Below are 24,884 nucleotides of genomic sequence, written 5' to 3'. Positions count from 1 at the left end.
GCAAAAATCCAACACCAAAGAGAAAACAATAAGCTGCAATGACGACGTCGCTGTCTCTGCCTCTGCCTCTGCCACCGTCTCTGCCTCTGACTGGCAAAAAGTTTTTTGCTTTTGCCCAGCCAACTGCCATTGATCTGCATTGATGCCAGCAGGCACACTCTCTCACACTCACACGCACTCCGAAAGTGTGTGAGAGAAAGAGAGAAAGACACTCACACGCACTCACACAAATATGCATACAATGACACACACACACACGCATTTCGTATGCAGTTTTCAAGCTGCTTTCCGGGACTTTGGTATCTCTATGTCTGCCCTCTCACTCCCTCTCTCGCTTACTCCTTTTCTTTCTGTGTTTGCACTGGGTTAATGTATTTTTAAGCTAAATTCTTTGTTTATATTTGCTTTGCTGTTGTTGGTCGTGTTGTGCCCGTTGCAGTCGCATCAAGCTCATCTCTGATTCGAGTCTGCAAGCAAGCCCCCTCCGCCTTACCCCTCCTCCTAACTCCTGCCCGGCTAAGGCCAATTTATCTATGGGTTTTCGTACTGTCATCCAAGTCAAGACCCCATTTAACTTTGGTTTATTCATTTAGTCGCTTATAAGTTTGCCTAAAGTTTTTGGCAACCAGCCTTTGAAGTGTGTTGTCTTTTGGTTTATCTTCCTCTCCCTCAGTTGTCTGCTCTTCTTGTTTACCTTTATTGCATGAAATGTGCATTAACTGTTAAATGTTTGCACATGTAAAGTGCTTAGGAACAACATTTCAATTGAAGTCTTACAAAAACCGAATTTAGATCAGAAATAACAAATACTAAAATCTTAAATTTCTAAAATTTTGAATTTCAAACATTGAATATTTTGACTTTTATCTTCATGATTTTACTCATCATTAATATAATCGCTTAGATCGAACTTTAATTTTGTCAATTTCAAGCCCTTTTATTTTAAAATCGACCTAAGTCATCGTAAAATATCAAATATATTAAGATATATTTCTTCTAAGCACCTTCTCTTAGTGTTGTTGCTTTTCACCTTGTTCTAAAATATTTGCCATATTTGACACACTTCAGCACTTTACAGAAAAATCCTTTCGAAAATGCACTCGAAAAAGTCACAGTTAATTTTTGGAATACGACATTTCGATTTGAAGATCTTTCGACCATACAAAGCAACTCAAACAACTCGACGCGTCCGCTTCGTGCAGAATCCGTAGCGAAACTGATTCGTCGACACATCAGAGCACAACACGGAGCCGGCAGGCGGCAACAATGCCAACAACAACAACAGCAGCAGCAAGCAAACTGCACTTAAAAAAACCGACGAATGAAAAGAAAAAAATAATAACGCAAGACCATGGCAAACGAATGATAACAGGCCAAATGCCGAATGAGAGACACACGAACCCGAAGTTGCGTCGGCTCGAGCCAACCATCGTGTCGGATGCTGTTCGTTGTGGTTGTTGTCTTTGTTGTCGCTCGTGTGCGTTTGCCGGCAAGGCTGTCGGATGGTTTGTAGTCTGCGTGCAACCGCAACCGCAACAACAGACCGCAAAACACGCGACAAAAATGTTAACAGAGCTCCAAACCGTAACATTCTTCCCATCTCCACCTCCACCTCCAACTCTAACGCTACACTCCATGTTGTTGGCATTTACACAGCACGTAAATGACTTCCGGACTGTTGAGTTTGGTCCTGTAGTCATTGGGTTTGAGTTGCGTTGCGTTTCGTTTCGTTACGTTTCGTTTTGGTTTGTTGGTTTGTTTCGAACCTTAATCCGAACTCAAACCCGAGTCGACGTCACCGACTTGCAACAAGTTGACAAGCACAGTTCAAAATGCTCTGGCGAGGCTGAGGCGCCATTTCCCATTGCACATTTTCGGTTTAATTGAATAAATTTAAATTAAAACAAAAATCAAAACAAGTTTGTGTGATATTCTGCAACTCTGCATATTGTACTTGTATTTAATTAAGCAAGTTAATTAATTTCATTCATTTGTATGCCATTTTATCTCGTGTTGCGACAAAAAGTGAAATAATATTTAGCAAACGAAATTCATGTGGAAACGAAATCAAAAAACTTGGCTGGAGTACTTGACAATTTAAATTCAATGGACAATTCAAATACATATTGGTTTTTTATTGTTTAACAATTTTCGATTGAGTTTTTTAATTAATTAAATTGTTTACAAATTATGCAGAGAATACGTTTTGTAAAATGTGCAATTTTTATTTATTTTTTTGTGATAATTCATTTAAGAATTGATAAATTATCTTAAATTGATCCTAAAAATATAATCTTAAATTCCTCAAAATAATAATGTTGCAAATTAGTGAAAATATAATTAAGAATTCTTTATCTAAGTTGTTGATATTAATATGCTCAAATTCATCATTCTTTTTTTTTATTTATTTGTACTGTAAACCTATACTAAGTTGACTTATTTAATTTAACAAAGTTTTTCATGAAGAAAAAATATGATTATTTTTCAATATTTTCGACAACAACCTAATTAATTCTTGCTTCGAGTTGTTCGTATACATTTTGACTTTGAGTTCGCAGACAACAAACAGCTGGAGAATAACAGAGAAGCGACTGAGAGAAACAACAACAGAATCATTGGGAATGCTTCCCAGTTGGGCAAACTAACTAACAAGCTTAATGAACTCTTTCAAATCACAGGCATCGCTCAATGCCAACAACATTAAAACTGACAAGGCTAGACGTGGTCCAAGGGGAGTCGAGGGGTGACAGAAAGTGAGAGAGAGAGAGGGGATAGCGGAGGACTAACCGACCACGGTTGGACATGCCAACAACAACAACAAGAAACTCAGACGCCACATGGCATGTTCATTATGTAAGGCATTTCCCTAGCGGCTGGGGGAGAGATGGAAGGAGGTACTCGAACGTAAGTGGGCGTGGCGCGGTGCCGACTGTTGCGCCTCGGACTTTGTTGTAGACCGCATGTGTGTGCGTGCGTGTGTGTGTGCAGCATGTGGCGCGACGCAGAGGCCACAAAGGTCGTTGCAACACATTTCGTACGCTGTTGTGACGCCAAAAGTCAAGTGTGTGGGCCGAGAGAGGGAGAGAGAGAGAGAGAGGAGAATGCTGCGGGGCAAGCAGGTCCTTTGCCGGTCATTACAACACTTTGTTGGCTGCTTTGTGAACTTCTTCACCATGGCAAAGTTTCATTCTTTTTTTTTTTTTTGCCGCCTCTTTGTATTTTTCACGCCGTGTCGAAAGTTTTACTTTTTCTTGTTGTTGCTGTTGCTGTTGCCAGCTCGACAATGAAATTTTTGACTGCTGATTGTTTGGCGTTCAATGTTATTCTTCCGCTTGTTGTTATTGTTGTCGAATTTGGCTTTAAGCAGACGGCGCCTAGCAAAAATACTTGAAAAGCAACACAAAAAAAAATGGAAGTGAGAAACAGAGATGCCTTTGGTATACTTAGAGGAACTTGCAGCAAATTGAAAATGGAAAGTTTTGTTTTGCAGTTGTGCTTCGACTTTTGCAACTTCATATAACTCAACTGCCCTTTCTCATTCCCTTCGTTCTCTCCCTCTCTGTTTCGTATCTTACGCTACCTTTCACTATCTTGTAGCATTCTTAAGTATGCGGCGTCGTCTAGTCTGGCACAGCAAATGAGGTAAAATAGTTTGGGGAATCGCATTGTACGAGCTCTGGAAAAGTTTTTCAGCGATATAAAGATTTATGCGGCAGATATTCAAGTTTGCTTTCAAAAAGAAAAATAACACCTCATTCTCAGGTGAATAAGTTGTCTTTAAGTCGTGAGTGGAACATCTTTAATACGTTAAGAATGCACTGAATAAATTCCATTAACTTATTCAAAATATTACAAGAGAGAGAGTAAAAGACATTTCACTAAGAGCTACTTGGCTGAAGGCAAATAAATATGCAGCACATTCCACAACGCTGTCAAAAGAAAAACAAACTCACTGCGAATATTTTTCATCTATGCATTGAGTGAAAAAATCAAAGTTTCGATGCATTTTCCAGTAATTTTCACACGCAAGCTGCCATGCAATGCAATGCAAGTGTTGAGTGTCGTCTTACCCCTCCACTCCTCTCATCATCAACACTTCTTTGCTTGCGCATCTTCTGCTGACAGCTGCACTTACGCAATGTTACGCATAAGTGCCTGCCACCCAAAAGTATGCAATGCTTTTTCATCGAGTTTAATAAAATGACAAGCCGAAATTGCCAGCTTTCGCATTCTCACTCTCTCACTCTCCCACTATCCGCACTTCACACTCTTCACTCTTCGCACTCTCCGAACACACTTCGCTTGAAGGCAAATCAAGCAAAAAAACGTTGCATACCATCAGGCGCATTTTATTTCGCACTCGCTTCACGCATGTGGAAAATGGCGCTTTTAAAATTGCAAAATAATGCGTGAATGCGGTGATTAGAATGTGTTTTGTCATCCATGGCAAGAATTTGCCATGCCATCAACAGTCAATAAGGCCCAAAAATAAAAAAAAAGTAGGCTTCACTTTATTAGCCAACGTGACGCAGCACTTGACAAAACTTTGCTCGCAAACGCTAACAAATTGAGTCGCGTGGCATCGTGAAAGTATGCAGTCACCGGGCGATTCTGCTTCTAATAACTCAATAAAGCCAAAGCGTCAAAAGGCAAGCGGCAACACCTCCTCCTTGGCAGCAGAAGCAGCAGGGGAAGCAACGTCAACTCTCCCTTTGCTAAGCCGATTTCCGCTTGTTTGCCACGCAATTACGATTTGTCAGCCGGCTCAGGTTGTCTGCCAACCAACTCCGGCGTATATATCAAACGCCTAATTAGGGATTATGCCGGATAGCACAACACAAAGGAGCTGCTGGCAGCAAGAACAAGAACAAGAGCAGAAGGAGCGACAGTGTCACGTTGACACTTTGTCTGTCAGGATTTCAGACATCACTTTGCCGTCTGCCAAAGACAGAGTCAAAGGCTATCAACGTTTTTATTGACAACTCATAAATCGCCTCCATCAAATGTGAATATTCAAGTTGACGCGATTTCGTGTGTGAGTTTAATTCCATCGAAATGAGAGATTAGACAATGACTGTGTCAAATAACTTTTAATTATTAATTTCACAAATTCCCAAGTCATCGCTCATCAATAATTTAAAGGCATATTTTACGAACGAGTGAACAAAAGTATTTGCTTTTTATTCACTTTTTCTGAGGTACAAAGTTTTTACATACATACAAGTTGTTTAAATAATGTTAATATATTTGATTTAGTTATTTTTTTTATATTTATATTACTTAATTATTGATATATTATGAATGTTTTCTAACACAATATAACACTAAAAGACAAGAGGTAGATTTTCTTATATTGCATATATTTTGTTATTATTAATTCTAGCTTAATAAAGTTTATACATTGATTGAAATTGAAATTATTTAAGTAATATTACAATATTTTGTTTATCTAATTTTGTACATTTATATCACTCATTTAACAATAAATTCTGCTTGTTTGTTAATACAATATATCATTAATAAACAAGACTGAAAGATTTCCATTTTTTCACATATTTTTTTAGTAATTTTAAATCTAGTTTTATAACAAGAATTTTAAGAACAGCAAACATTATAAAACATAAATTTATGTATATATGGTACACTGTTACATAAACGTTCAGCTGTCAAAACACCCAACTATGCGTTTCTGGGAACAGCGTGCTAGTAAATTACATTTTAGATTTTGTACTGCGCTTAAAAGTATGCAATAAAACGGCGTTCACAGCAGAAGCGAACGCCTCGAGGCCTAATGACCACACGTAGAACATCTTGTCCTGCGGTCACCATAAATAACGCAAAGCGCATTTGTCATGCGACCCTCAACCTGGCCTAGTTGACTCCAGTTCGGTTCTGCATCGCCCTGACTCTCACCTGAGTGGACAGCCAAGGCCAATGAACGAACTGCAGTCGATGGCTTGGCCCCGACGTGTTTTTGGCAGTAAATCAGCTCATTAGTTAAGTTGGCAGCTCAGGCAGAGGCTCAAGTCCTGCCCCCGTTTGCCACGTCGGTTGAGTGGCAGCCACGTGCTTCGGCATTTGCTGGGCTGCTGGCTAGCTGACTGGCTGGCTGCTCGTTAAGCTTCATTTAATCAAAACAAAAAAGTTGGGTGAAAAATAGCCAATAGGCCGGCAATAAGCGCCTCAAAATGCCGCTTTGAATGCTAATAAATCTCATTTGGAGGCTTAAACTTAACCTTTGCCACTGCCGCATATAATTTAAGGCAAAGCCAGGCCAGAAAACTTGTCGACAACTTTCATGTGTGTGTATGTGTGTGTGTGTGGAGTAGGGGCGCGTATCAAGGATTTCTTTCTCGTCGGATAGTCGGAGCATAAGCCAAGGATTGTTAAGGGATTGTGATGCGAATGTATGGGTTAATGAAGCGTTACGCCTGACGCCTGTATGCGATAGATTGACCAGAACGAGCAGTCTATGACCTCTGTTGATTGGCTGCGAAATAAGGAATTTGTTTTGTGTTTTTCTCTCTTTTGACAAATACGGGGAGAGCGAAAGGAGAGAGAGAGGGAGCCCAAAGGCATTGCATTGCTCTAAAGTTTCATCGAGTACGTAACGGAAAAACTTCATTCACTGGCAATAATAATTCAGAAAATAGCCAAAGGCTACAACACACACACACACCCGCACACACCCGCACACACCCGCACACACCCGCACAACAATTTGAACAACAAAACTTAAGTAGCGACCATAACGAGGGGCTAAGTGTATTTTACTTGCAGGTATGCCAGCTATAATGACGTCAAACTTGGCAGGACTTTTCTCATATTGTTGCCGTTACCTTTCGGTCGCTTTTCCTTTTTCCTTGCTCCTTTCACTATGATAATGATAATGATGATAATGGACGACAAGGACCAGCCACGACCATCGAGAGAGGAGCAGAAGAACAGCAGCCACCGCCTCGCTGATGACTTGCAGCTACTCCAAGCGCGCTAATCTTAATTACTTTTGTTTAATTACTTTGACGTTTCGCCTTCCCTTCTACTGCCAGGAAGTCACGCCCCCTTTTCCGCATTGTTTCAGCACACCCGTGTGACGCCTGAAGCCATGCAACGGCTTTTCTTCCTTTAAAATAAATAATGTTTACTTATTATTTTGGAGGGCGCAAAGTTTGCGCAGTTAACAAAAGCTTTGTGTACCTTTTTTTGCGACTTGTGCGTAAAAACCAAAACCGTTAGACAAATAAAGGCAACATGCTCTTAGGCGCTTCTCCACCGCCTACCATATACATACATAGCTACATATATATTTGAATACTTTCTTGCATTTTTTGTAAACTAATTTAGTGATTAAAATCTCTGTGGCAGCTGCCACTGTGCCACCGGGACTCACGTCGCGAACGCCAGAGGGCGCCACCTTGTCGCCATCCAATTAACATAATATGTTTTGTTGATTTTTATTGCTTGCTCAAAAGTTTTGTCATTCACTTGGTCAATGTCAATTTGCCATCTCTTCCTAATTGAGGTCTGACCTATTTGTCCGACAATTTATTATTATTTAAAATTCTCTCTCTCTCTCTCTCCACTTATTCAGCTTAGTTTCCTACTCGTATTGCCCATAAAATTGTTTGATTGCTCACTAAGATTGCACTTAAATTTCTCCACTTGCACAAATTTTACAAATTATTTATGGAGCCAATGAAAATCTAAAACACAAGCTGCCCACATAAGCCCCCCAGAAACGACCAAACGAGCAACATTAACAACTTGCCAAGAGACTTGACCGAAATCTGAAAATGAAATACTCTGCTTGAAGTGCATTTCCAAATGTGAAGTACTTCATAAAAATTCTTTTGCTTTGGTATTTGATTCAGTGCCGATTATTGAGACTCTTTAATAGATATCATATTTTTATTGATATAAAACATAATTTTCATCATTTAACATAGATAAAAGATAAAATTTGTGAAACATTAATTTGAAATACTTAAGATGACAATTAAATAAATATTTAAATGAAAAGGTATTCTTACATTTTCAACTTCTCTATAATTTGAAAGAATCAAATGTGTTTTGGTACTATTAAAAAAAACACAAATAAATGCAGAAAAAGAAAATAATTTAACTTAATTTTTATTGCGATTTTCTTAACATTATTTTAAGAGATTTGGACTTAAATTTGTAATTATCTTAATCTAATTTTTCGCTAATTTGATCAGCGTCAACAGCCGAGACTATATAGCCATGTCCGTTTGTCTGATATAATAAGAGATAGAGAAATAATTTCTTGTTTCATTGCAAATTGTTGTTTGCACTTCTTAAGTTTATTTATTTCTAATTTTTCCCACGCCTACTTCCGCACCCCAAATCGAATAAAAACAAAAGTAAAACGTAATTTAGAAGGTAAAATCCTATTTTGATACATACAATAATAACTAAATTATTTATGATTCCTTAAATTTGTCTGCGAATAGAAAAAAAATGTAGACGACATTTAAAATAATGCCAACGGGTTTTAACTGCTTTGACTGACAATCTGGTATAATTTGAATATAGTACAATATCGATGTACCAAATATAGCCTTCGGTGTATTTTAGTATTTTTGTGGAATAGTCAAGACCACTCGACTATAGCTTTCTTACGTGTTATAATTGAAAGAGTATATTCATAAATCAGATATTCCGTGTGCTGTCCAAAAATGCATATGCTCGAAAAGAAATAGAGTATGTTCAACGCATTTCACCCTCAACTACTCGCATATGCAAGGCCCTCGAAAGTATGCTATAAATGTTAAGGCCACGCAAAGCAAGGCATCACACGGATCCGGACAAAGACACGAGCTTATGACGTGTTTAAAAGCCAAGTGAGCTTCAAGTTGAACGCAGTAAAAGTCTAGATGCTAAAAAAGGTAGCCAAAGGCGGCAGCTGACTGACTGACTGACTGAGTGTGTGTGTATTTTGGGTGTGTTATATTGTTGTGCAAAGTCAGTGGAGCGTTAAACCAAGCCTAAAAGTGTGCTACACTTTTGCTTCACTTCCACAGAGACTCTGACTCTGACTCTGACTCGGATTGCGACTGTGCACAGACGGCTTCAAAGGCGTTGAAGCATTGTCTGTGTGTGAGACATGAAAGTGAGGAGGAGGCGAGCGGATGGGTCTGTGATGGGTGTCTGTGTCTAACACTTGATTAGATTTGCCACAATGATAACGCACATCACGAACAAAAGAGGAAAGCGTAGACGAAGCTAATGCGATTTTCGCCACATTTTTGCATTTTGCTCGTATTTATTTCGCATTTAAATGCACAACTCACAACTGAGATGGCGCTGCGAGGTCTCTCAACACTGTTTGAATTTTGCACTTAGTCTCAACAGAAATTTCGAAATGAAACTTAACACCTAGCTAAATTCAAAAAAGCCAAAAATAATAATAACATTCAATTGGACGAATCGTTAACCAGTAAGATGGTCTCCCCGCCCTCGATTGTGGTCGCAACGCTGCTCCAGCTTTGCGGTGTCTCAATTTTCATAAGCCAACCGCAGGATCAGTGCTCGCTGGCATCCACAATTGCCAGCTGGCTCTTTGTGCTGGCCCTGCCGCTGTTGCTGTGGAACTGTGAGCTGCTGCCGAAGCGTTACACGAACTCCTTTCCGCGCCTCTGCATCTGCGTGGAGCTGCTGGGCACCATCTTAATCTCGGAGCTGGCAGTGCTCATTGGCTGGCATCGCTACGAGCAACTCGTCCATCAGTTGAGCCAACGCCTCTGCCCCAATTGTCGCTGGTGCGGTCATCTCTCGTTCTGTTTGCTCACGTTGCTGCCCTCGTCTCTGCTGCTGGTCACTTTGGCGCCAGCTCAATGGCGGGAATTTGTGCTGCAGCTGGTGATGAAGCTGCCGCGACCCGAGGCAGACGAGTGCCTGCTGGAGTGCGTTCGAGAGTTGTCCAACTATGTCAAGGGATTGGTCTGTTTTTGTCAGCTAAAGCGCGAGGATCGATTGCGTGCGCTACGCTTATTTCAGTTGCAGGCAGAGCGGAGTCGAAGTCGGAGTCGGAGTCAGCGAGAGGAGTCTCTGGGCCAGAGATAAGTGGAACTGGAATCGTAAATTGTTTATTATGGACACAAATTTATGCCAACATCTGTTGTTGTTATCCTGGCTCACATTCACATTGTTTGCTTCTTGCTTTTCCGGGGGCTTTTGGGATTCCCTTCGTTTGCGCTTCGTTCGTCCTCAGCATTTTCGTTTCTTTCTCTTCTTTAACAACTTTTCGCTGTTTGTTTTTAATTTTTTGCTCGAGCTGCTTCCTATCTTTGCCCTCCTCATCTCCATCTCCATTTCCATCTTCATCTCTATTTCCATCTCATCTCTGTCTCGCTCTTCTGTTGGCCATTTTAATTTTCGTTTTCGTTTGCTGTCGTTGCCATGTTAGCCGCAATTGATTTGCCGTAAATTGTATTTTTAATCTGCCGACAGGCGTTCGACATTGTTACGTTTAGTTCTTGTTATTTTAGCTATGGCTCTTGTTTTCCAGTTTCTATTTTGCAGTTTCCTCTTTTTTTTTTGTCTATTTTTATTAGTACGTTATTTATTTATTAACGCTTAATGCAAGCTCTGGGTAATTCTTTTCGAAATGTAAATCATATTCACCTCGATTTCGCCAATTAAATTTAAAATCTCACACTTGATGAATGATGAAGAGCAACTAAATCATTGCAAAACTCTGTCGATTAAACTTCCTTCATACTTGATACTAATCTATATGATAATTTTGATGCTCGAAATTACGAAAAGGCGATTTCGCTTTTCGAAACTTATCACGGTCGGCGAGAATGTAAACATTTCTTCATTTATTTGTAGATTTAAGCGCAATCGATTAAATTGCAAATTGAGCAACAGCAGAGATCAAAAAGCGAGGCAAAAACAATACCGACTCACTTTATATTTTTAGGCAGTTTCCAGCAGCAGAAGCAGCAGCATCAGCAATGGGAAACACACAAATGATTGGCAGTTGAGTAAATCGTATTAATGTCACTCATACGCGCCGTGTGCCAGTTTCGATGTTGCTTTGTCGTGTTGCTTGTGCTGAGTAATTGAATTTGTGTTTGTGTTGATTTGATGTAACCTGTAGAAGTGGGAACAGTACATTTAATATATCAACAGCACAGCACACAACTCGGCACATAAATATTTTCCCCAGACGTGTCAAATTCTTCGTCACAAGCAATCCGAGAGGGAAAGAATAAGGGAGCGGGGCGAGGCGGTTGGTTGGCATTCCATCAGGAAGTGTGTATTTTTTGTCTTAAGACATTTATTTTATTGTTTGCCTTTCCTTGGGAATTTGATTAGCTGCGAACTGCATCTCCAGCTCCAAGTCTCTTGTGTGCAACATGGCGTATACTTTATGCAAAATAATATTAGCTTCACGACAAATGAGTATTCTAGTGTATCACACTAGCTTTTATTGTCTTCTTGTTCAAGTCTTGTTTTTGCACTACTGCTTGATGAGAAAAATACAAATACGGAGAAGCAAATATTTGTTATTAAAAAGGTTTAATTTAAGAAATGTTACTTTACATAGAGAAAAAGTTTCATTAATTAATATATGTTTATGTATGTTCTTTCTAGCTTTATTTGTGAGGCAACTTGAGCAATGCCACTTATGGAATGATTCTGTCTCCAGTCCTCAGTCTTCTCAACTCTTCACTGAACTTATCTTCCCAGCAACAAAGATCTGTCCACTTGTTTTCCACTTATTTTGCTTATTTTTGTCATTTCTCTACAGTTGCAGCTGTTATTGTTGCTGTGGCCACTTGAGTTGCTTTTATTTTATTGAAGATTTGTATCAAAATGTCAACAGCAACGTATGTCAACAACAAAAATAACAGAAGCGAAGAAGAAGTTGGTCTTTTGATGTGGATTGTGCAGTTGTCTCAAGTTTCCCACTTTTTTCTCCACTTCTCTCAGCTCTTTCATTTCATTCCATTCCTTTCGTTTGGGTTCTCTTCCTTTTTTTTCGTTCTCACATTTTTTTTTGCTTGCTTCAGAGCAAATAAAATGTTTGCTTAAAAAATTGCAGACATGCATTGCTGCTTGAACATTTCAAATGTGCATTTCGCTGTGCTCGACTTCTCTCTTGCATTTGGGTGTTTTGTTACCAGGAATTTACTGCAGTCACGACTACGCCCTGACACAAATACATTTAAGAATGTGCCAGCATATGTTTCAAGGGCTCCAGGCTCAACTGCAAAGGGCAGCAGAACAGGGGGACAAAGGCGGGAGAGGTACTCGTATATTTTGCGAGTAACTGCGTTGACAGAAGCCTCACACGTTGCCACTTCTACTCAGATCTCGGGTGGCAAATCTGCAGCGATAATCTGTGCTGCAATATATAACTGTAACTGTATATTAAAAGTCATGTGACGCATAGTTATACCCATATTCAAACTACTTTATTTGATTTCGGTATAGAAGTATTTATTAAAAAGGATTTAAAATACAAAAATAATAAAAATAATACAAAATTAAATAGGATTGGTCTACTATCTACTTTCATACAAATTTACTTTTCATAATTAAAAGGTTTCAAGATAGGAGGATGGATGGTACAAATTTACTTTTCATAATTAAGAAAGGCTTCCAATGTTTCAAGATAGGAGGATGGATGATTAAACAATATCCATACAAATTATTGTGAAACTTAAAAGTTTACAGGATTAGTTACCGTAAACTATTATGTTAAGAAGGCTACATTCCAATGTACACGACTAAGATGGAATTACTATTCAATGAAAAAAGTTTACAGGATTAGTTACCATAAACTATTATATTAAGGAGGCTACATTCCAATGTACACGACTGAGAAATACTTTCACTAAAAACAAATCATTCTGGTATACCAAAATATAATATATGATATATATCAGATTTTAAACAGTTTTATGCCTAATGAAATTATTTCTTAAATAACTGATTTTTGTGATCGCAACAAAAGGATTCATAACGACATAAGGACAGTATGTAAAAAGTAAATAGATGTGGCAAAAATCTCAGCTGTTGGCGCTGATCTAGAATATAACTTTTTGGTATCGGAGATAAATACTTATGCCTGTAACATTTACTAATATACAAATTATAGAATGGGAAGTAGTAAACTAGAATATTGAAAATAAATATTAAAAATTAATATTATTGCAATATTTTGATTGCTAGACACTTTTTTCTAAATTCAACAACAAATGAAAATTGTTTTATTTTTTGTCTATTCTGTAAGTTAAGCTGCTTAAACTAATTACTTTTAGATGCTAGAATAGTTAAATGAAAATAATAGCGGTATTAATAATACATATCATGCCATAAACTCAGGCTCTGTGAGTTACGAATGAATAAAGTAATGTTATTTAAAGCAATTAAGTTAAAAAAAATTGTGAGAACTTTAAGTAACTGTGGAATAGACTTCGTGGTCAAAGTATATGAAATGACATACAATGCGGAGAAATGAAAGTAAGAATTTGAACAAAGCATACAATGCGAGACGACAAAATAAAGGCAGAAATGTAAATATGCATGTGGAGAAGTAGTAAAGATAATAACAATATTATTTTCATTCAATTGTTAACTGGAAAACATCAACATCGTTTTCACAAAAGGGACTTTAAGTGTAGTTTAATCCTTTTTCCTTTTGTTTCCGGTTTTTACTTGCGGTCAAGCATCTGCTGCACAATACAACAAAACAAAACACAACACGGCAGAACACAACAAAACACAACACGACACGACAGGCGGCACAACAGGAGACAGAACAAACAACAACAACAAGAACTTTAGCAACAACAATAACAACTATAACAAGCAACAATCAAGTGAAGGCAAAAAGTAAAAGGAGACTAACAAAAAGTTGTTAGCCAATTTACTAAATGTCCAGCAGTGTGTTGAGCTCGTTTGCCGCTTTGTGTACTTTTTGTGTCTCGTATTGAATAACAAATTATTTGTGGCATATGTTTGGGGGTCTTAGCACAACACTTGCAACACCAACAACAACAACGACAGCTACTATGATGAAATCAAGCAGAACACAAATGGGATAAACGTTAAATGGCCAGTTAACATCGAATAACTGGACAGTCCGTCACAAACTTGTAGATCAAAAAGTTTACCGAGCTGAGGAATAACTAAATAGGTCTCACATGAATGGCATTGATAGCATTGTCAGGAGTGGAGTGATGAACTGCGTCTTTAATTTCCATTCTATTCACAGTTTAAGCGATTCCACAACTTGACTTGATGAGTTTTTTTTTTTTGTTTTTTGGCTTTTTGTGGTACGATTCCGGTCGTTTTAGTTGCCCATCGTCTGTCACGCTTGCGGGGATTAGCAAAAGGCTCTCGCTCTTTTTCTCTCCGAACTCTCTGTGCTCTGCTACGTGAGTAATTTTTCAAAACATCCATCCAAACACACACATTCAAAGCAAGCATCGATATAGATGACTGCCAATCGTTATGAAGTTCAAAAAACGAATGAAAAATAAAATGTACGCGTTATTGCGGAGTTAATTCGACAAGTTGATACCCTAGAAATATAGATAAAATATAAAAATAAATAATAATATTAAAATAAATATAAAAGTTAGTGAAGATAATTTGTGTGTAAATAATTGTAAAGGAAACTCTAACCCTAATAATGAATTGGAATGAACTTCACAATTTAAATATCTTTATTATAATCTAAAAATATGTAAGTTTATTTATATTTATGTTTATTTATTACTGATTTATTGCGATCATTATAGACTTTTATGTGTCAGTTAAAAATCGAATCACCTCGAGAGATCACTCAATAATATACCTGATGTAAACTCCTCACATAGGGTAAAAACATCGCTCAACATTTTTGAGTTGAGTAGCAAACACGAAGCGAAAAATGGAAGGGGAGCTCTAATACAATTTGTAGGCTTCTGTTCATTAGGATTTTTATTTCATTTCTTTTTGCCGACGATAAAAAGAATTTATTGCCGCAAGTTCAAACCATTTCGCTGCGTAGCATTCTTCTTTTTTTTGCTTTCGAATTGCCACGCTTGCTGCATTTTCAATTGCATTTAATACACATTTTGGTTTGAGACATTTTCCTCACTGTGCGCTTTTCCCAATTTTCGAGAATGTGCACCACAAAAAGGGCAAAAGCATTTAATTTTCCCATGACTTCGTTGAACTTCAACGGCATATTTTAGATTCAGTCGACACGGTTGAATTGCCAGTGGGTTGGGAGTAATTAGACCTTGTTACTTAGATCTAATTAGGGTAGTTCAAAAGGTGAATTGGAGTGCCACGTTGATGATGGTTGTAAATCATCTAGAACTGAGCTTCCTAATGGAAGTGTTACAAAACTAATGCAAGCACATTAAAAATTCGAGGGAGCATATATTTTTATTAAGTTGAAATTGGGACTTTAATAGTAATACTAATTATCGAATAGTTTGGAAAACGGTTTGAATATAATTAACGTTAATATGATAACTATTATCTTTATTATTTTTTTGGTAATCTTATTGATGTTTTTGATAAACTCATTATTGAAAAAAATAAAAAAAAAAATTAATTATATAAAAATACATAAAAGTCTATATAAATTCAATATTCAAGGTTTCAAACAGGTCTTTTTATTATTTCTAAAATATGTTTGCCATTATTAACCCTCTTTGTATAAGTTACTCAACTAAAAGGTCTAAAAGTTTCTAGGTTGATCCAAAAAATACGCAATAAAACAGGTTTGTAATATTTATTTCAATACACTTTTAATTACAATAAATATAATCGACAACAAGATTCAAATCAGATTCAAAGCGTGAGTCCAAAAGGTACGCCAAGACTTTTCCTACGCAATTCGCAGCATATTCCGTCCAAGTCCAGATCCCAACTGAACTTTTATTGGGTGCTGCTGTAACTTTTATAAGCCTTGCATAGCCAATAAGAAAAGCGTGTTAAATTTCTAAATTGCACAGGATTGGCGTGGGTGCTATTTGGGGTTGTTGAGAGCGAAAGCTGGAGGGCTGTAAAAGAAAGCTTAGCGGTTGAGCTTGTAAGCTTAACATGAAAAGAGCTTTGCGAAGGGATGAATTTACCATTATTAGTTGGGACATTTTTGATAAAGCTTTAAGGATAACTGTCTGTTAAGCAACATTAAAAGCGGGGTAAACGTTTAACACCAGCACTTAAGAGAGCGTATGCAGCAAATTAACAGCGCTGTTATTTTTAACAGGACAAACATTTTCAATGTTTGGCCTAACAGTATACAGGGGAAATCGTTAACACTGCTGTAAACACTTTCATGCTAAAGGAGAAATAACTTTAACATAACAGCTTAAGAGAGTTTTACAGTGATATGCTCATATATTAAAAGTCTGTAAGTTTCAGACATATTTTATGAATTTCCGCAGTTATTAAGCCCAATAGGAAAACACTTATTTATAAATCTATGTAAACAAGAAGATCGTCAAAGATGAAAGTATCCTGATGTAAATTTTAATGCGATTTGGGAACAACTTGAAGCTTGTTGCTTTAATCGAAAGTAAATTAAGAACATTATCGAACACTTGTCCATTAAACAATAACTCAATATTTACAGCTTTTGGAATCGTTTAATGTGTGCGCGCTCACGAAATGCCATATAAATATCTTTGGCTTGTTGTTGGTTCGCTTGGCTTTTGTGGTTAAAACAAATTAAGTGGAATTAATGCGCCTACCTCTGACTTTTCACCTGTGCAACCGCTCAGATATATACATATAAGCACACACACACATGCACATATATGTACATATATGTATAGGCACCCATACATGGGCATTTATGATTTTCGAAAGGACCAAAAGGACTGGCAAGCCTTTGTGTAATGCGTTTTTGGTTTTCCTGTTTTTGACATTTGAGTTCTTCTCGTGTGCATTAAATATTCAACACGGACTGGTTGTGGTGCCAATGAAAAAGGCCGAGGATATTCATTGAATAAACACACGCACACGCACATATCTATTTGTATAGATTTATAGGGGAAAAGGCGATCCATTTGACATACGTGTGTGCCAACAGCAGCTCCAAATAATTATTGTAAAATAAAAATGCAACTCTTGCACAAAAAATAAAAAATTGCAGTAAAAATTGGCAGAGATAGATATGAACTCTCATCCACTTCCACTTTCGATTTCCCCTTGCACCTCGGCCCTCTGCCCCACTTCTAGTGTCTGCTGTCTCCGGCATACCTCAGGATAAAAACCCAGTCCCTGCATTTATAGAGCTACTTGTTATTTGTTGTATATGGCCAAAGAGCACAAATACATGCATATTAAAAATAGAAAAAATGGCAAAAAACTTTGTGCCAGACGCTCCACTTGAAGTGCCCGCCTCGGTGTGGCCCTTTGGACCAAGTGGGAAGCGTTCTTTCAAGTGGATTCAGTTGGGGATTCAGCCAGGAGTTCGAGCCACGTGCAAATGCCGCTAGCACAGTTAGAGAAAGCATTTCTTTCACCTTCCTTTGCTTGATTTTCTTTCCCCCCTGTTTTTTTTTTTTTTTTTGTACTTGGTGTGCCAAACAACCAGGCAAATATTTTTATAATTTCCTTTTTATAGAAATTTGCATTTTGGTGCCTGCCATTTCCGCTTTGCCACTTTACCATTTCCGGTTCTGACGTGCCATAATTGCGTGTCCTTTGCTTGAATTCCAATTGTGAGCCAGCGTGTGTGTGTGTCTGTGTATGTGTGTGTGGTCTAATACGATTTCGCTTGATTTTCAATTGATGTCAAATAAATTAAACATTTTCAATTTGCTTAATATTCGGTTGAGCAAATCATTTACATGCATTATTTAATTATTTCAATTGGAATTTTTGTAGCTGCTATCGAAATTCACTTATTAAAATTTCAGAATTTACGCATCATCATCGATAGTCAAAGGCTGACACATTTAATAAAATACATAAAAAATTAAATTCCCATTTTTTTTAACCGTTTTTAAGTACTTTACATTTCAATGTGAACTTGTTGAAAATGAATACAATTATTTTGAAATAGTTTGAGTTTACAATAAAATTGCTATAATTTAATTAATGGTGATATTAATTATTACTTGTACAATTATCTTAATTATGCTCATTAAAGTTAACTTCCATCTTTAAGACAAAATAAACAATAATAAAACTGTATTAATTCATAATTAATTCCCACTGTAGTTGAGGTTGCGAATTCAATTTGATGCCGCACTCAACACACAGACGGGCTTTATTCCATTTATTCGAGTCTTTAATATTTTAATTGGCAACAATAAGTGTAATTAACATTTAAAATTATCAAGGCAACATAAATTGTTTGATATTCATAAATATGAATACCAAAACGAGACATAACGAGTGAGAGAATGAACGAGAGATAGGAAAAGAAAACGAGCAGCAATGACATTCATAAATTGGAATGAACAATAAGGACAAAGTGCTCATTTCCCAGACTCGTGTCGATTGTAGGATTGTGTGTGGCAGGACAACTGACAATGGCGCGAGAAAAACAAATATATCACACCGAGCAAAAGGCATAAATGTTGTATAATTTAAATAAAATTGCATTAATATGTTCTTGAAAAGGACACAAAGGACATACACACACACATAACTGCATGCTGCGGCAACAGTCTGGGACCGGGCACAGTTCCAGACTCCGCACAGACTCCGCAGAATGCAAGGACTCCACGCCTGCCTGTGGCCATAACTCATCTCAGCCGCACAAACATAACCAAACACACACAGACATTTGCACAAACACTCGCTCTGCAAATTCACACCAAAATCAAAAGCAATAATGATGCTCGAAAAGTGAACAAGTAGAGTCTGTGTGTGTGGATGCAAGCAACACAGTCGAGTGGCAAGCTCACGAGAAGCACGAACAATTTTACATGTGTGTCGGTGCCCCATTTTAGTGGGTCGAACAACGCTGACTTCGGCCGCTGCCGTGCACAAGTTTTGTAGTATTTGTCGTTATAAATTTGACATCAATTGGCACAGCATGTGACCAGCAAAGGACCAAGTTGAAGGTGGAAGAGTAACGAGCTCAATTCATATTCATATTCACATTGAGTTGCATCGGATTAATAAGTATAATTTGATTGTATGTTATACTATTATTAATATTATAATAGTTAATGATGAAATCAAAATACAAAACTCAAATTACAAAAATAATTAAAATTGAGTAATATGATGTACTAGGCAAGTTAAAAATTACGCTTTTTTTCTAAAAATCATATTCATTGTTCAATATTCATTTAATTTTTAATAAATAACAAAAATACAAACGAGTACGAAAACTTACGTCGACTGTGCTTGACTGTGAAATACGCGCTAACCATTTTAAATAAAAACAAATTATTCTTAAAATAATATACCGCAAAAATGCTTCTTCCAAAAATATCATATGGGACTACATTCAAAATATACCATAGAGTGCAAAATATACCAAATTGTTAGGCAAAGCAACAAATCAACTAAATAACTTATACAATTTTTATTGCATCCAAATTGTCAGGAATCATAAATACTAAAGTTATTATTTTATGCGGTATCTAGCTTCAAAATTGCGCTTGTTATTCGATTTTTATCGATTTGCTTGAGCAAAAGTGGAGGTGGTAAAAATTCGAAACAAACTCGATCTACGTGCAAACGTAACAAGTGCTGTCGAAAAAAGCGGGTATCTTACAGTCGAGCACACTCGACTGTGGCTTTCTTACTTATTTTTATCTAAAAATGACTACCAACCAACAAAATACATAATTGCACGGCTTCACTTTACAAATGTACCAAAACCGGTACATTTTTTATGCGTTGGTTTTCATATTGGCACATTTTCAATATGCCTGGTCTAGTATTTCAATTTTTTATTTTTAAAAAGGAACTAAGATTATTTAAAATTTGACTTATTATTGTTTAAGTGAAAGTTCTGTTTTTGTTTTCTTTGTGTTTGAAAAGAACAATTGATTAAATGAACACTATACATACAATAATTTGAAGAAAAAAATGAAATATGAAATAATAAAAGATTATTTAAAAAAAAAAAAGGCTTTTCTATCAATCGGCATTCCTCAGCTAGGCTTAGAACCTCACAGTGTTCTGTTTACTTCGAATTGAGAATATCAGAAGCTTTCGTTCCTAACCAATCAGACAAACAGCGAAAAAAGTGCTTTCAGTATTGACACCCCAAGCCATGACAACAACTAGCGCCAGGCTGAGTTCGAATTTCGAGAAACGGACGCAGCGCGCAGCGAATTCGCCGATGAATTCAAGGCAATTGCGGAAAGATGAGCATGGGTGCGATTCATCGCACTGTGCTTTCGTTTGTATGTATGTGTGTATGTACGTATGCAAGTGATTGAGCATATTAGCACTCATGATACAATTATAGATTTACTTTTAATGAAGCAACGCTTTCTGGTGGCAAAGTTAAGGGAAAGGCAAAGTCTCGTTCCACCCGCGCTGGTCTTCAGTTCCCCGTTGGCCGTATTCACCGTCTGCTTCGCAAGGGCAACTATGCCGAGCGTGTTGGTGCTGGTGCTCCTGTGTACTTGGCTGCTGTGATGGAGTACTTGGCCGCTGAAGTTTTGGAGTTGGCTGGTAACGCAGCCCGTGACAACAAGAAGACTAGGATTATCCCTCGTCATCTGCAATTGGCCATCCGCAACGATGAGGAGTTGAACAAACTGCTTTCGGGTGTCACCATTGCCCAGGGCGGTGTTTTGCCTAATATTCAGGCTGTTCTCTTGCCCAAGAAGACCGAAAAGAAGGCTTAAATTCAAATTCAAACTCGCATATAACACAAATCAACCAAAACCCAAAACGTCCTTTTCAGGACGACCAAAAATTTACTAAAGAGAATAATTTTTCTAATATACAAAGATAATTATATTTATATTCATTCATTCAGAAATTATATATTGAGTACTTCACTTGAGCAAAGTATATGACGCACGAGGTACAGTTGCGTCAAAAATGATTTTCAAATTTCGATCTTTACATGAGCAAAGTATCTGCTCTGTGCAAGAGGTACAGTTGTGTCAAAAAGTATTTCAATATTTTGATCTTCACATGGACAAAGTATCTGCAGTGTACACGAGGTACAGTCGTGTCAAAAAGTATTTTAAAATGTACAACACGCTGCATCAGTAAATTATATTCTTATTTCAGCCGTTTTTTTTAAATATTAACATCTCACAAATGAACAAATTTATTTATTTGTATCTTAGAATTAAATTCTACAGAATAACAGGGGCAATCTGATGGAGTTATTCTCTAATGTTAATCAAAATATAGTCTTTCGTTCTTTATTTTTAACAATAAATACATATTGATTTTCTTCTCTTTTGGTTAATTTTTTGGTGGTCCTGAAAAGGACCGATTGATGTGGATTTTAAGTTTGTATTTTGTAGTAGATACAAATTTTCTTAGCCGCCGAAACCGTACAGAGTGCGGCCTTGCCTCTTCAGAGCGTACACAACATCCATGGCTGTGACTGTCTTCCTCTTGGCGTGTTCGGTGTATGTGACTGCATCACGGATAACGTTTTCCAAGAAAACCTTCAGCACACCACGAGTTTCCTCATAAATAAGACCAGAGATGCGCTTCACACCGCCACGACGAGCTAGACGACGGATAGCTGGCTTCGTGATACCCTGGATGTTATCACGCAACACTTTGCGATGACGCTTTGCGCCACCTTTTCCCAAGCCCTTGCCACCTTTACCACGACCAGTCATTTTTCACTTTTAATATTTTACTTTACACTCACCGAAGTCAGAAAGATACTGTTGTTCGGTCCGACTCAAACGCTTCTATTTATACCCAAAGATACAAAAACCAGAAAGAGTCAGCAATATGTATCTACGTGCTGCTCGCACGCTGGCACGCTGGCATGGCAACAACCCGATCGCTCGTTCTCGTTCGGCAACCCACCACCAGTTTTACTATAAATACGAGAGCCGAGTCGCTTCGTCCGATTATTGTGTTTTAACATTTGCTGTGTGAAGTGAAAATTGTGAAATAAAAATGGCTCGTACTAAGCAGACTGCTCGTAAATCGACCGGAGGCAAGGCGCCTCGTAAGCAGCTGGCAACTAAGGCCGCTCGTAAGAGTGCGCCAGCCACCGGCGGTGTGAAGAAGCCGCATCGTTATCGCCCCGGTACTGTTGCCTGCGTGAGATCCGTCGTTACCAGAAGAGCACAGAGTTGCTGATCCGCAAGCTGCCTTTCCAGCGCTTGGTGCGTGAAATTGCTCAGGATTTCAAGACCGATCTGCGTTTCCAGAGCTCCGCTGTGATGGCACTGCAGGAAGCTAGTGAAGCCTACTTGGTTGGCCTGTTCGAAGATACTAACTTGTGCGCTATCCATGCCAAGCGTGTCACCATCATGCCGAAAGATATTCAGCTGGCCAGACGTATTCGTGGCGAACGTGCTTAAATTGTGACAACGTTGTGCGTTGTGCTTGTCAAGCATCAAATTATCAAACAATCGGTCCTTTTCAGGACCACAATTTTATTGAAAGAAGATTTACATTTTTCTTTATTAATTTTAGTATTATATTAAAATAATGTACAAATTAAAAATAAATAAATAAGGGCGTGCTTAGTGAATCTCAGATACTATTGTATCTACATTTATATTAAATAAAATTTAGCTAATAAAAATAAAGCCGCGCTGTTATGCTGTCGAAATGTGGTTTTATTTGCCAAACAATACTGCATATTGAAAAAAGATACACTTCAAACCAGTGAGAATTTCTCTAGAAGATACATTTCATTAAATAATTTAATAACTTATTATAGAAATAATACATTTAAATGAACAATATTATGATATAATAATACGAGAACGTAAATATTTATTAAATTTCTTTTGCATTACACTCTTCATACGTTGAATGTTATGTGCATATGAATGTACTTACTTTGTACTCTGTAATGGTAAAGACGGTTTTATACGAATGAAATGCATATTTAAATGATAGATTTTTGTAGATATTGTACAAATCGTTAAGAAAATTATATTAAATAAGTAATATATTTAAAAATTCTATTTTTTACATTTATTTAGATTTTTTCATATCAATTTTCAATAGCTTCTAACTCTATGAGGTCGCTTGGTTTTCACTGTACATGGTCAAGTTTGAACCAAAATTAAAAATATGAGCAATATATTAAATTTATATTAAATAATACATTTAACAACATAATTGTTCAAAGAACTTGTTTTCAGACTCAAATATTGTATTTTTGTTGTTTTTATATTTATAAATTGAGTTTTTATATGATAATTGTTTTTGTGTAGACACAAAGTTGAATTTAAGGTGAAATTTTTAAACACAGTGAGTAATTGTAGATGAATGCAATTAATTTTATTTGGTTGTTCGAATATTTAAGCAAATATTTCGATACATAACTACTAAAATATCAAACTATTAACTATAGTAAAATATTAAATGAAGAATAGGTTAATGGCAAACTTGTTTGGCGGAAACGTTCACCGCTGTAAACATTCGCGTTGCGCCTTTCTACTCGATTCTCACAAAATCGGGTGACCAACCAAATTCAACCACCAACTGTAAATTCCGTTAAAATTGATTTTAGTGTGAAAGTAAAGCAAAACAAAGTGAAGTGAAATATGTCAGACTCCGCAGTTGCAACATCCGCATCTCCTGTGGCTGCCCCACCAGCGACACCCGCAGCCGAGAAGAAGGTAGCTGCCAAGAAAGCAGCATCTGCATCGAAAGTGAAGAAGCCGGCAGTTCCTCCATCACATCCTCCAACTCAGCAAATGGTGGACGCATCAATCCTGAACCTAAAGGAGCGTGGTGGCTCGTCGCTTATGGCAATCAAGAAGTACATCAGTGCCACATACAAGTGCGATGCCCAGAAATTGGCACCATTCATTAAGAAGTACCTGAAGAGCGCTGTTGCCAGTGGAAAACTTATCCAAGCTAAAGGCAAGGGCGCATCTGGTTCGTTCAAATTGTCTGCATCTGCCAAAAAGGAGCCGAAGCCAAAAGCCAAGGCTGCCTCAGTGGAGAAGAAACCGAAGAAGGTCGCTGCATCAGCAGCAGCAGCTAAGAAGAAGGCTGCCGGCACCAAGGCGAAGAAAGCAGCAGGGTCCGCTGAGAAGAAACCAAGCAAAGCTGTAGCAACCAAGAAGACCGCTGAAAAGAAGAAGGCTGAGAAAGCAAAGGCTAAGGAGGCCAAGAAGAGTGGTACAGTAAAAGCCAAGCCCACAACAGCAAAGGCGGCGGCCAAATCGAGTGCCGCAAAGCCAAAAGCACCAAAGCCCAAGACCGCAACTGCCAAGCCGAAGCCAAAGAAGGCAGCAGCGGCAGCATCGCCAAAGAAAGCCGCAGTGGCTGCTAAGAAACCCAAGGCAAAAACTGCAGCTGCAGCCAAGAAATAAGAAGAGAGCACTAGGACATTGAAGATTGTCGTGCACAAGTTTCAAGACTATGAAATTTGTTATTTAACAAAGCCCTTTTCAGGGCTACAAATCTTATATCAAAAGAGAAATGAGTTTTCAAGTTATGTGTCATTACGAAATGACTTTTATGACTATAACAGAATCGTATTTTTCACACAAAGCATAATTTAAAGCATGAGCCAGGTAGCAAATACAAAATCCTAAAAAGGGTAAACGTAAGAAACTCAACCTTTCGACAACACGCAATACCTCTGTAGTGCTTCCTCACTTATGAAGTTCTCTGTTCGCATTAAACCAAAAAAGTACAGTCCCGTCTCGGTTGAAAATTTGTAAATGCTGGTCTAACGCCATATTTTTACGTATACCTTCATTATGCACTATTATTAATATTTATATTTATATTTAAATTTCAACTCT

General features: G+C 37.6%; 4 protein-coding genes across 4 annotated transcripts; 3 read left to right on the top strand and 1 right to left on the bottom strand.

Moving 5' to 3' along the window:
* The first annotated feature begins 9,462 nt into the window (after positions 1-9,462).
* LOC117563584 (uncharacterized) lies at positions 9,463-10,083 on the top strand. The gene has a single exon (XM_052002185.1). The coding sequence runs from the start codon at positions 9,463-9,465 to the stop codon at positions 10,081-10,083; it is 621 nt and encodes a 206-aa protein (XP_051858145.1).
* A 10,141-nt stretch (positions 10,084-20,224) lies between these two features.
* LOC117563579 (histone H2A-like) lies at positions 20,225-20,866 on the top strand. Its single transcript, XM_034241965.1, has 2 exons — positions 20,225-20,328; positions 20,423-20,866. The coding sequence occupies exons 1-2, from the start codon at positions 20,225-20,227 to the stop codon at positions 20,805-20,807; spliced, it is 489 nt and encodes a 162-aa protein (XP_034097856.1). The 3' UTR covers positions 20,808-20,866.
* Positions 20,867-21,394: 528 nt separating this feature from the next.
* Positions 21,395-21,827, bottom strand: LOC117566151 (histone H4). Its single transcript, XM_034245638.2, has one exon. It carries the CDS (start codon positions 21,768-21,770, stop codon positions 21,459-21,461), a length of 312 nt encoding a protein of 103 aa, XP_034101529.1. The 5' UTR covers positions 21,771-21,827; the 3' UTR covers positions 21,395-21,458.
* A 1,799-nt stretch (positions 21,828-23,626) lies between these two features.
* LOC117566148 (histone H1-like) lies at positions 23,627-24,525 on the top strand. The gene has a single exon (XM_034245635.2). The coding sequence runs from the start codon at positions 23,670-23,672 to the stop codon at positions 24,444-24,446; it is 777 nt and encodes a 258-aa protein (XP_034101526.1). The 5' UTR covers positions 23,627-23,669; the 3' UTR covers positions 24,447-24,525.
* Positions 24,526-24,884: the final 359 nt, after the last annotated feature.

This window comes from Drosophila albomicans, chromosome 2L (assembly GCF_009650485.2).
Source record: "Drosophila albomicans strain 15112-1751.03 chromosome 2L, ASM965048v2, whole genome shotgun sequence".
Classification (NCBI taxonomy): Eukaryota; Metazoa; Arthropoda; class Insecta; order Diptera; family Drosophilidae; genus Drosophila; species Drosophila albomicans.
This window is presented reverse-complemented; position numbering and strand designations above follow the sequence as displayed.

What these genes read in the sequence shown, in the direction of transcription:
- LOC117566148 (XM_034245635.2), top strand. Translation starts at nt 23,670, where the DNA reads ATGTCAGACTCCGCAGTTGCAACATCCGCATCTCCTGTGGCTGCCCCA.
- LOC117566151 (XM_034245638.2), bottom strand. Translation starts at nt 21,770, where the DNA reads ATGACTGGTCGTGGTAAAGGTGGCAAGGGCTTGGGAAAAGGTGGCGCA.
- LOC117563579 (XM_034241965.1), top strand. Translation starts at nt 20,225, where the DNA reads ATGACAACAACTAGCGCCAGGCTGAGTTCGAATTTCGAGAAACGGACG. An exon ending in TTGCGGAAAGATGAGCATGG is followed by an intron (nt 20,329 to 20,422) that starts GTGCGATTCATC and finishes ATACAATTATAG; the next exon opens with ATTTACTTTTAATGAAGCAA.
- LOC117563584 (XM_052002185.1), top strand. Translation starts at nt 9,463, where the DNA reads ATGGTCTCCCCGCCCTCGATTGTGGTCGCAACGCTGCTCCAGCTTTGC.